This window comes from Pelmatolapia mariae, linkage group LG18, assembly GCF_036321145.2.
Source record: "Pelmatolapia mariae isolate MD_Pm_ZW linkage group LG18, Pm_UMD_F_2, whole genome shotgun sequence".
NCBI lineage: Eukaryota > Metazoa > Chordata > Actinopteri > Cichliformes > Cichlidae > Pelmatolapia > Pelmatolapia mariae.
The window spans coordinates 24,055,759-24,068,785 of record NC_086243.1 but is presented as its reverse complement, the minus strand read 5'-3'; the positions used below and the strand labels follow the sequence as shown (position 1 = coordinate 24,068,785).

General features: G+C 40.6%; 1 protein-coding gene across 4 annotated transcripts in view; it reads left to right on the top strand.

Moving 5' to 3' along the window:
• The first annotated feature begins 5,266 nt into the window (after positions 1–5,266).
• LOC134616766 (netrin-G1-like) overlaps positions 5,267–13,027 on the top strand; it is a 65,339-nt gene continuing 57,578 nt past the window's right edge. For 3 of the 4 annotated variants that reach the window (XM_063461759.1, XM_063461758.1, XM_063461756.1), the window contains exons 1-2: positions 6,046–6,621; positions 11,389–12,044. In XM_063461759.1, coding sequence (XP_063317829.1) covers positions 11,787–12,044 — 258 coding nt within the window. In that variant the 5' untranslated portion in view covers positions 6,046–6,621; positions 11,389–11,786. Of the gene's footprint in view, positions 5,391–6,045; positions 6,622–11,388; positions 12,045–13,027 lie in introns of those variants that run through there. The other variant, XM_063461757.1, reaches the window with a different exon arrangement.

Sequence of the window (13,027 nt, the reverse complement as noted above, 5' to 3'; positions counted from 1 at the left end):
AATCAAGACAGTGGACTCCTTTTTTTTTTTTTTTAACATTCCCATAATCTGGGAATCAATATTCTGAAACCACACCTAGACATCAGAAGCAGTTTTTATGTGAAAATATGTCACCCTCAATCAAAAATAGATTAGGCAGAGGTCACTGACTACCTTGTTGGCTGCCAATGGTCCATGTTGAAAATAATGAACCGCTGAAAACATGACAGACACAAATAGCATGATATATGGGAGTAACAGACTGTGCAGGCTTAATTGATAGTCAGGTGATAAATAAGGCAGAACACAAGAAAACTCCTATCAATTAATAGCGTTTGCAAGAAAACATGCCCATGACAATGCTTGTAAAACAGAGGGAAGCATTTGACTGTGAACAAGGATTAATGAATGACTGATCAGAACTTTAATTAATGACAGTTTAAACAGTGGTCTGTCCTAAAGTGTTTTAACATGTGCCTAGCATCAGCTGGTTAAACTCGGTTTCTCTCCAGAGTACCTCGACAAGCTATATTCAGAACTCTTGTTCTTTGTAATACAATCCAATTTATAGATCATTGATTCTGGGATATAGTCCAACTAAGTCAGCCTTCTGGGAAGTATGTTAGTGGTCACCCAACTACTGAAAAGCTTCTAGACATCCATGCCGAGCCAAGAAACAGCATCCCACCCTGAATCTAATGATTTTCTTTTTTATTCTGCCTGAAAAAGTCAGGGGATTTAATAAACTTTACAATGTATAAGTGACACAGCAGTTTCTCTGGAATCTGGCATTAAACGCTACCAAATGTCATGCTGGCAAAGATAAAGCCAAACAGCAATTACGACCCAGCAAATACCTATGGTTACCAAAAATCTATTTAAAGTCTGTTTTAGAATCTGAAATTGTGACTCACTGTGCTGTGGAATAGACTGTTAGCATTATGATCCACCAGAACTCTTGGAAGAAAACCTCAGCTTTCCTCTGCGCCACATAAAAAGTCAAAACCTTGTCAAGACACAGCAAAAGAACCTCAGGGAATACGGGACTTTTTGGCATGCCATACCTAATAAATGTCAAGAGACTCACATGGGTTTGTAGACATGTGAATCAGATCTTAGAGCTATCAGAATCAATGCTTTTGTTTTTAAAAAAAAAAAAAAAAACATGAAAGGGCTCCTTCAGTCTATTACCAAGTCGAATGTTCTTTTTCACCTCCAAACCTTGAAGTGTTTTTATTTTCAAGCTTGTCCACTCACTTTCAGGCTTGTTTTGTGAAACCTCAAGCACTTTGATTCTATCATTATGAATACAGTTTTTTTCAAGGTCATCTTTTCCTGAAAATTTGAATAAGCCCATGGCGAGTATGAGCTATCCGCCGCACATAAAGCCACAGTTGAATACTCAATAGCATCATCTCATCTGTCTACTGAAGTAAAAGGGCAGGAAATAATCAGAACGTGTCAATTGGCCTATCGTTCAGATGGGAATCGTTCACAGTTATCACCTCATTAGAGGTTTTAAATTTTAGCCGTCGTCCTAAAAGAAAGCCTTTACCTCCTCTCGACTATTAACGAGCGCTCTTGATGAACTGATTTGTTGTTACGGTTAAAATTGACTTATGCCATCCATCATGTTGTAAAATGTAGAACAGCTCCCAGAGAGTTTGGCTTTTTGCCAGCAGCTCCCAAACCAAGCGATGCTGGGTTCCAGCTGCTTATGAGCCCTGGTTTTGGGGCCAGATCATAGCTGGCAAACAGTTTAGGTGTACTACCCAGTACCCACTCAACACAATATCTAGTCTAAAAATATTTATTTATAGTGATGTTTACAATGATGAGCCATTCCTATATGTAATGTAAGGTGCTTCCTGTGTTTTACACAAGGCTATAGGAAACAACTGGGTTTATTCATAATGTGGTTTAAGCTCTGAGAAAGATTTCCACTACTACTGTTAGCCTGACAATCAGTGAGTATCTCTGCTTCTTTTCACTTGTTTAGTCTGACATCGTCTTTAGGTTTCTGTTTTTCAGGCATAAAGAACAATCCATAGTGGGGAACAAGAGACGGCAAGAGACAACGCTCACTCAAGCATATCCATGAATTGTTCAGGCAATAATTAGCATGATTTACCATGCAAGTCTTGCTGAGAAATTCCGATAAATTAAACTTTAATACAAAAAACTTTCAAATCATAAATCTAATGACATTTTGAAATTGCTGGCATTAAAGGAGAAGCGCCTTCATTAATTTTGTCCTCAGCAACAACAACAATAACTCGACTGGCTAGGCTGCGAGTCCTTTACAAGGTGCAAGGCTCCAGGAGGCCACCAGATTCAAACCCAGGACCTTAATGCTGTGAGGCAACAGCACTAATTAGTGTACCAATACTCTACCCAATTCCTGCTCAGTGGTGGGTCTGCTCTAATGAAAGGTGCAGACAGCATATAGATTTATTTGTTGTTGGCAGTTCTGTTGTGTTGACACTTTTTTTGTGCACTGGTAAATAAAAGAAATAAAGATTTTAAGATAGTGATGTAATCCACTAACTTTCATCTGTAACATCTCACCAAAGAAGTAAATAAGGATGTTTACAAACTTAAGTGTCTCAAATGAGCAATACTCTTGCCTGAACACACATGTACTCAAACAAACACATGCACACAAGGACACACTGCAAGTGCTTGAACTAATTCCAAAGAGTGTTTCCTGCTTCTCCCAGCTCCTTCCTTACCCTGATCACTTCCTGTTCTAAGCTGCACCGCAGTGGCTTTGGCATACTCTCCAGAAAAGTGTCACATATTCCTTCTACACAGACACTTTTAAGTGTGGTAACAACCCACTCAAATTCACAACTATGTCTTGCCAGGTGAAAAGCTATACTGTCACATGCCAACACAGGGTTGCTCAGCTCATCACTTCAGAGGTGAAGTTTCACTTCAATTGTGAGTAAGCTTCTAGTGATGCAATCAGCACGTGTAAACAGTTATAAGAACCTTTTCACCTAAATTCTGCAATAGCTGAGTGATGTTTGTCAGAGCATGTGAATTTTACTTTAATTATAGCCGGCAGGCCTCTGAGATCTTTATGTAAATCACCAATACCTGAAAAAAACAGCTTTTGGGTTAACTTTCACAGGGACTTGGGAAGTTATCTAATATTTATACCCCCTCTAATTGCATGCCATAATTACAACCTTGGCCTTAAGAAAGGTTTCTGAATAAATTGAATTAATTTGGCAGCCATAAGTTGTGCCTGCATGCTGATTCACTTTGCCCCACCTCTAGAGAGAAATAAGATAAAATACACCAATAATACATTTAAATAGGATAGAAATGTGTCATGAGGAAAAAAGAAAGAAATCTTAAGCTAGGCAGAACAAAGAAAATGTTTGGAATTTGAAAAAGGTGCAGCTCACCAAAAACATCCTATCTATCTCATCTCTGCAGGTCCAAATGTTTCCTTATCATCTCTGCATGTCAGCCTCTCCTTCTTTTCCTCTTCCTCTTGACTGCTCACACACACTCTAAGCACGAGGCTGCTGATCCTGCTGTCCCACTGTGGTCTTCCAACATGCAGTGGGGTCACAGATGATTAAAGCAGTGGCAGGTGGACTCCACTTTGAAACTATCAATAGACCCCCGGGAACTGAATCAAACAGCAAGCGCTCCATCTCTGTCAGCCTAGGTTCTTGGTGGCACCAAGGGAAAGGGTGTGCAGAGGGTGAGAGGGCAGACTCCACCTCTGTATCCTCGTCAAACACTGTAGCACTCTGCTGAAAAACTGTGGAGCTGCTATGGTGGAATTCTAACTCTCTGATGTGATTTCAAGGAGGTTTTGTCTATTCACTGAGCTGACCCTGGAGCCTTTGACCAGGAGGGGCTGAGATTGGGGTTTGGAAGAGTAGCGGTCTGCATTTTTTTATATAGATCAACTTGAATAGCAGTCTGCCTAGATTAAAGATCCCAGTACTTCACCGACATTGTGCAATCAGAAATTACAACTATATCAAATTCACATGGTCAGTCTATCTATCTATCTATCTATCTATCTATTTATGTATGTATGTCTCAAATTAAAATGAAGCGGGGCAGTCATGTGACTGTCAGGGTGGTATAGTAGTATTTCCAGGAGGAATGATTTAATGGAAATGTCAAGAGCAGCAGTAGCTGGAAGCAAAGGCTGAACCCTCTGATACAGCGTGAGACACTTTACTCACTGGGGTTGAGAGACTTGTTGTCATGCAGCTCCAGTCCTAACCAAAATCTGCCTTTATCAGAACAGAAATGGCATTGTCACTTTTTAATGGGATTACAGGTCTTTCATTGCATATTAATTTGCAAGAAATCAATATGGGCTTTGGTCCTATTTGGGGGCATTTAAAACACTTAACTGCTTAGCTTACATTCTACAAAACCAGGGACAAGCAGGGAAATGAAGGGTAGGAATAAGACTTCTATTCAGATTTCTGGAAAAAAAAAAGGCGGGAGGAAAGGGAACAAAGAAGGAATGAAGGTCAAGTAGATGCCTTGAAAATACAAGAAAAAAAATTGTAAATTAAATGGATGAATGGATGATGAATATAAGAAGGGAAGAAAGGAAGGTCATCTGCATCCATAGATATGAGAAGGAAAGGACAGAAAACGCCAACAGCCAATACTGGAAAGCCCTCGGGCTTTCAAAAACGCAATAATTATTACCTATTATAGCAAACAACTTCAACGCAGAGCTTTGAAACGTCACATATTTGAAAAATCTTTTGCTCTTATTGAAAATCCACTTATACAGCCGGTCAGTTTGCCTAAAGGTCGCAAGAGCCGCCCAGAGTACTCAAGATTCATGCGAGTCGCAAAAACGGTGAAAATGTTTAATCGGAGAAAAGATTATCAGAGAAATATGAATATTTGCATTTCTTATTAAACTTACAACAGAAAAAAGACCGTTTTTCACTTCGTGCCTCTGAATGTGCATAGTAATTTTGCAGTTGGTAGAAATATGAACTAAGAATAAGCGCGAGACTTATTGATTCGGATTGATTTAGAAGTTTTTAAACGGTTCCAGCGTCGACGTGAGATGCGGACTGCTCAATTACTGTGGTGACCTTCAGCTGGGCGCGGTTGTTCTTATCGAGCAATCGCCACCAGTTGGCATTACAACACAATTAAAATGCGTATTCAAAGCGACCTGTCACCGTGGTTGTTTGCCGTGCTGCTTGGCACCCTGTAGTGGAGCGGGTGACATCTGTGACTCCGCGCCAAGGGAGCCCGCCAGACGCACCTAACTGTAGTTATTCTTTTAGCTCTGCCCGCAAAATTCAACGAATAATTACAGCACGAACTCCGACCGGAGGAGGTTTTTTTTCACTTATCTGTTTTACAAGCGCAGTTATTTCCCCACATTGTAACATGTACAGGTAAGATCTTTTTTTCCCCCTTTATTTATTTTCTGATCGCATTAAAACCCGAGGCGGTGTTGTTGTAATAGCAATCAGTGTGTCAGACAATCGGGCGATTATTGGTGCATAGATGAATAACCTATATTATATTTTTAGAGGGGGGGTCCTTCACTTATTTCTTCCGAGCTCGTGTTCTCAAAACTCCGCAGGCTGCATTCTAATTGTGCTGTACTTTAAATTTTCGCCCCGAAGACTCGCAGCTGTCAAGTTTTGGGGGGTTTTACTCTTCACGTGCAGCCCTTCCATTTCATGGTTCGTGCGATGTGATAATGAAACCGCAGTGAGTTTTGCTGATGGTGAGATCTGTGCGGCAATAGGGTTAGATTCAGAACTGTTATACAGTAAATCTAGGTGGACATCATTATTGTGTGTGTGTGTGTGTGTGTGTGTGTGTGTGTGTATGTATGTATGTGTGTGCAGTGCAGCTGTGGTTTCGAAATATCATTAGCGCATTTACAGTTACAGCTGGCTTCAAATGAGTTGGAAGCTTATGTAGAAACCGATGTAGTCCGTTGCAAGAGATCATGGAGCAACTTTATGAATATTATTCAACTTCGAGACTACAGCAAGTTTGTCTACTTTGGAATAATTTAATGTAGATTAAAAATAATCAAATGCTCAAATATTCTAGCATTTTTGAAAAGCGCATGTTTTACTGTGCCTGCTCTGATTACATTTAATTTGCGCGTAAAGGGGAACTGGCTGTAATATTCTGGTAAAACAACGACTGAAGTTGAGATTTACCAGCCAGTCAGTGTTATCTTTAGGACCCGGCGGAGCGCTCATATGCAACTGGACATAGTAGCTCCATTTGAGGAAGATTGCTTATCTCTTTCCTCCTCCGAGCACAACTCGGCTGGGCTGAGAAATCAGTCTAACCTATCCAAACGACCCCGAGAGTTGTTCTTCATCGGGATGTATTTTAATACCCGTTGATGGACTTCATCGAATTTGGGACAACTGAGAATTACCTTAAAGGCTTCTGAAGTATTCTCGTGCGCCATTCGGATGAACGCTGCGCCAACCAGCGCTGCGTAAATCAAGGAGCCGCTTGTGTGGACACCCGTGAAGGCACAGTGGCGTTTGTAAAAGGGGGAAGAAAAGCTCTGGTGATCGGGTCCCCGTATCATTATTCGGATGCAAAAGTTTAAAGAAAGTTGGGAGCAAGAGAGAACATCGTAGTCTCCAGGTCAGTTCCCGCTTTCTGCGCACACATCATTTTTATTGATCTATCTGGTGCAAAAAAAAAAAAAAAAATAGAAGGAAATTAGAAACAAAAGAGCCAGTCAGAGACCAATAAACGTCTTTCTGCAACTACCGGTGGCCTCAAAATAACTTGTTGAATGATCAGATTGTCCCGGGAGGGTATTTACATGTAAGTGTTGTGTTTTGAGCATTTAGATGAGTTTGTACGTTTTCGTTATTTGTATACTGTTGCTTCTGTGACCGGGATCGTCGTTACTAAATGGGCCGTAATAGGGTAATTGCAGTAAGCTGTTTGTGGGAACGGTAACGTTTGTTAGGTGAGAAGTGGGTAACATAACCACGAGTTTTATATTAGATATATAAAAAAATGTTGTGCATGTCCATAGTGTTTAATTGGCGTCCTTCTTCAAAGAGTTTAAATGTATTCAGAAGGTTTTCTTCGTTTAACAAGAAACTGAAATGTGTAGTCGGCACCTAAACCTAAACCCTTTTTTAAAGTCCGCCCCCAAAATTCTCGTTTAATAGTGGAAACAATGTCAGTTTAACCTGTTGCGCAGCAAGTCAGCAAAGTCAAATCTAGGTGTGCCATGCCTCTGCGCAAAACTGGATTCAGAACATAAAACAGAATACAGCTTCTTTAAAATATGTAAATTTTTCAAGTTCTATCAGATATTTGCATGTTCCATTTTGAAATCATTTAAAGGCCAGAAAAATACTTTTTTTTTTAATTTAAAAGACTTTTGCTCGAGGCTCTGTCTTTGAACATTACATGTGCTGAACAATAATTTCAAAAATTTGTTTTGATGCGGTGCGTTTTTGCATGTTAGTCGTCCCGGAGAAGAACTCTGAATAATACATGACAGCATGATTTCATATGTGATTGTAGTGAAGGCTGTCTGGCTGTGTCTGGGGCCATCACACTGTGACTACATCAACCACATCCTAGAGTGAGTCCTTAAATAACAAGTGACCTAACGTGGCTCCAGTTGGAGAGGTTAAAGGTGCAGCCCTGGGGCAATAATTGTATGTTTTATGCCGTTCAGGAGTGTTCATATTGGGAGAAGCTAAGAGACACAGTTGCACACAGAGAGAGAGACAGAAAGAGATGGTTGAAGGAAAATAACAATTGAATGAAGGATCAAGACAGAAAGGAATGACAGTCAGAAGATAAATGTGTTACAGTACAGACATGCTTCTGCTTGCCAGTCGATCCCACTGTGACTCATATTGGGGGGTTTGTTCTTGGCTGTAAGAAATTTGGAAGCATTAACCCGTTTATTGTTGCACTCATCAGCCAGAAACAAAGCATTAGTCTGCTCAAACTGGCTATGGATCATAAGTTATTGGTTGGAATTCAACAAAATCAATGAACACAATAAGGAGGTATTGTATGTGTGCACATCCAAAAGCCTGACTGATGCCCAGTACAAAAAAATAGAAAAGGTAAGACGGTAAAATAGCAATTGTTAGTGGAAAAACCACAAAGCGCAAATCAGACTGTCATGTCAGGGTCTTTTTTGATTTTAAAATCAATACAAGTGTTATTTTGCAATCATTGATGTCAGTTGGTGCAGAGTATTGGAGTAGATCTGAGGTCCTGCCTTTCAGCACCATGGACAGCTCTCTTTCACGTTGGTTATAAAATGAGAGCCAAGAGGGGATGAAAAAGCCACACTCAGAGACAGAGAGAAAAGCCACACTTAAGCGGGATTACTATAAAATGAATGGAATACATCCGTTATGGTTTTTAAGAGTCTGGCTGGGAGTTTGTAACCAATATAAGCCACGGGGCACGACTGCCTGCTGACTTTTAAAACACTCTGCTATGCTTGAGCTGCCCAGGGGATGGAATGCAAGTGGACACAAGGGGGTGTTTCAGAGGCTTCAAAAACAAGTGAAGGAAAAGAGATGAAGAGAGAGGGGAAGGGAGAGAGAGAAGGAGTGGGGGGGGGGGGGGGGGGGGTGGTCATCCAAAGTTCTGAGCTCTCTCTCCCGGCATATGGAGGGCTACTCAAATATTAATAACTTCTAATATAGAATCTGACTTCATATTTTTCTCAGTGAAATTATGACATTCACAGGTTTCTCCTTGCACTTTGAGTAGCACAGAATATGAGGTAGACATGCGATGACAGAGGAAACAAGTGTTCTTCTGCATTTAATTTTTTCAGTGTAATCATTTTGATGCAAAATATACAGTTTTGCCAATTATTGCAATGTGTTTCCATGTGCAGCCAAAGCAGCTCTGGTCCATTGGGGCACTGACATTTCTATGGTGTCCTATGGTGTCAGGCTAGAGTACATTGTCAGCTGGTATTATGGTCCTCTATGGAGCTGCCTTGTTTTGGTACCTCCTATGGATGCTTAATCAGTTTGGGATCTGTGGAGACTGGAGGTCAACACACAGAACGCGTTTTCTTGAGACATGTCCCAAGTGTTAAACAGGCTTTTATGTCAGTGGTTTTAATGTTGTGGCTGATGTTGTTGCTGTATAGCCCAATATGCAAACACTACAGCACGGAGGCATATTATTAATGCAGTACAAATTGCTGTGGCTATCACATATGTCCCCTATCTTGGTCATGTTTAATTGAAAAGCAGTTGAATTTACTTCATAAATTGTGTGGGAACGCTTACTCGGCGCACTAATTTTCTCTTTTAGAGGAGTAAAGATTAAAAAAAAATGCAATTCCTTTTTCCTACCTTAGCACCAATGAGCATACCTGTCTATGCCGATTTACTGAGCTACCTGATACCTGCCTTTCATCTGGATATAATTTCATTGCTCTAGATGTCTGTGAATTAAATCCAGTATCCCATGGCCAGGCCTATTTGTTATCCCTTATTAGCTTTGAATGTTCCTAGAGATAAGTGACCTACACCACCCTGCTGCTGCTACCTAATTTGACTGTCTTATGAAAGTCAACCTCAGTATTATGAAAGGGGGTGTGGGACTTTGCAGTATCACGGTGTGTGTGTTGGTTTGCATGTCAATCGTAAGTGCTCCATCCCATGACGCACCTCCGATCAGACACTGACATTTATATTTATGAAATCTTATACACACATCCTGCGAAAGAAATGACTTATTCATCAATTACACTTCCAGGCATGTTTTCAAGACACTTTGCCAACTGATACGAGTGTATTTAAAGAAAAAGAATTCTACCTTTTCGCCTTTATTTCCTCTGCTTTCTTTCTTTTTTAAACAACCATTCATCCATACCTTTTGTCATGGCCCACTTTGAAGGGTCTGAAAAGCAGCTCAGTAATTTCTCCGGCTCAGATGAATAACTTTCATTACACTTGGAATGTATTCAAGCCCATAGTCATTTTGTAAAAGGCGCATTAGGTTAGAAAAAGGAATGCAGTATTTCTAAGGAAGTCTTAAATGTGGTCTTAACTCCTTCAAATTGGCACCATTTTCAGTCCAAGACAAGATGACCAAATTAAAATATTGAATTCTAATACCTCCACACGCTAGCAGGCATCACGTAGTATGTGTTCGTGAACAGAGACATCGCTCATTAAAATGAGTTTCTTTTGATAAATATTGTTAAATTGCTTAATTAATTAATTTGATTTAATAACCTCTCAAATATGGTAATACTTTGTGTTGAAACACAAAATTATCTCACTCTTCTGAACATAAAACTCCCTCCACACGCTTCAAACCCCAGGTTACCTAAATAAATAAATAAATTTCAGCTGTAACTGTCAGTCACAGGGGGGGTGGCTGTAGCCTGAAGGGTAGAGAGGAAAGCTGCTGACCGTAAAGTTACGGGTTCAACTTCATGTACTGTATCAGCTGGAGGAATCAGAGCAGAGAAATTCAATGAGTAATGGTTCTGCCTCAACAAGTACTGCTGAACTCCCCTTGCACAATGCGTTTAACCTGCACTTAAGAGGATAACCATGCGCGTTTCTTAACATTGTGACCTGTGTGGGCAAAGGTTAGATTGAAATGTATTTTTTTCTGTACAGCTATTCACAGCAACAAATACTTTTCACTAAGGCAAAAGCTCTGGCCATCTGAGCAAATTGACAGTCAACAGTAGCTTAACTCTTATTTAAAGTGATACCCAGTTGGAGGTGCTAGTGTATGCTTGCTTCATTTAGTCCCTGCTACTGCACACACTTTTTACCTGAGTCACTGAGATGGTGCAGGTCTCCGCTGACTGCTGCCAGGCACCATTACCTGATGAGTCGGGCCATCTGACTGATGGCTTGCGATTGCTTTGAGAAATGTACAATCCCTCAAATAGACTATTTCTGTCTTCCAATTTTACTTTAATATTTCCCAAATGCCTCTTAAGGCGCTGAGACAAATGCAACTCCACATTCGGCTATAAAGGAGCAAGAATCAGAAAAGGCAATAACTTAAATGTAGTGACTTGACACATGGAAATAAGTCTTTTTGCACAATGTATGAAAATCACATGGAGATTAGACTCTACAGAAGAAGCTCAATTTGAATTGTACACAGTGATTTTGAAAAGGTTATTACTGAGGGACCCATAAAAGCAGCAAAGCCATACATTACACTTGTGCACTTATTGCACATACGTGTGTCTTTGTGTCTGGGTTTGTGCATGTGTTGGAGTGGGTCGTGAGATGTAACACTTCTCCACCTAGCTGCCTGCAAGCCATGTTAAAACTCATTTAATATTTTAATGTCGCATTTCAAATGTTTTGTGATTGTATCCAATCTTTTTAATTCATTAAGCTATCCTTTTCTTCTGTCCTTTAGGATGCTGCTGGTGCCAAAAAGTATACTTGGGGATCAAGTTCAGACATCTGCTGATTTATGAGGAGTGTCACTCCTCTGCACATCACATCTGACCGTTAGTTCACCCTTTCATCAACTACCAACACTATTGAAGACACCCCCTTGTTGACACACCTCATCAGCCTGGCAGAAGCGGTGGCAATCAAAGACAAAATAACTGAACGGGGGCTAATAGTTGCCTGAAGCTCCTCACACAAAACTAGCAAGATGCTGCCACAGTTCCTAAATGCTCTATTGCCCCGTTCAAAGCTGCTGTTAAGTTAGACTGCTATCGTCATTTCTGTGACTAAGCAAAAGTTATTTATAAAGACAAAAAAGAAAAAGAAAAGAAAAGAAGAATCCTACAGAAACCATACTGAATGAGATCAGCGATGCTCTTGCCTGTGTTGTTCGCTCTGCAAGCTTTGTGCACCAGTGTGGGCCACGCTATGCAACATTACCCTGCGGTCTGGGGACACTATGATGTGTGCAAATCCCAGATCTACACAGAGGAAGGCCTGGCATGGGACTACATGGCCTGTCAGCCAGAAGCCACTGACATGACAGAGTACCTGCGAGTGACCCTCGACCCTCCAAATATCACGTGTGGAGATCCGCCAGAAACATACTGCGCTTTGGTGAGTCGTAACCTCGGTTGTTCCCTGATGGAGACAAATGAGGCTGTAGGCAGGATCGCACAGCATACTGGGTCAGGGATAGAGAGCGGAGCATACAAGGCAATGAGCTGCCGCTGCAGCGGAGATTAATGTACATGTAGACCTGTGCATTAGGACAGCAGCAGCAACACACACAAAGACAAAGACACATGATGTTGTGCAAATCTTGGAGATGAATTTGGAGAGACTGGTAAATGTAAAAACAGACAGATGCACAAAACAACAACTCGAAACAGTTACATGCACAAACAATCTGTAAATATGTCTTTGAACAACTGATGCACAGGCATACACAAAGCTGTTTGTGTACATTAGATGTACACAAATTTGGAGCCATTTTTTTCCATATTCTGTTCAAATTCTCTTGCAAATTTATTTTTTATTTAAGTTTTTGATGTCCTTCCAACTATTGCCCTTTAGCAGTCATACAAAGGAAAATTTAGGATAGCTCTAATAAATATGTTTTAATATCAAATTATACTGGGGCAAAAATATTGTGAAAATTGATTTATTACTAAGTCTAAATAGACAAAGTACATGCAAATACATAAACAAACATCTATCTTTATAGCTGACTGAAGACTGACTGCATCTGTACAGATGACTGCAGACACACACACACACACACAGGCACACACACACACAGGCACTGACAGGGTAACTGCACTGGTGCTGGCACTGTTATTAAACAAAGAACAGTCACTGCAGCGTTCAGCCCCCTTATCAGCCTTCATCAACAGTTCAACCCCAGGTTGCATTTGTTTAGAATCACACTCAAAGTAAGCTGTAAGAGCCCATAGGCTTTAAAGTGCTTCATTAGACGTTATGTTCATGCCTGCCAAGAGCTCGTGCGAGTAAATATTTACCAATTAAAATGGGCATCTTTAAAAGGAGGGCTTTTCTTCTCACAGCTCCAGATGGCATTGAGACATTTAATGCCACTG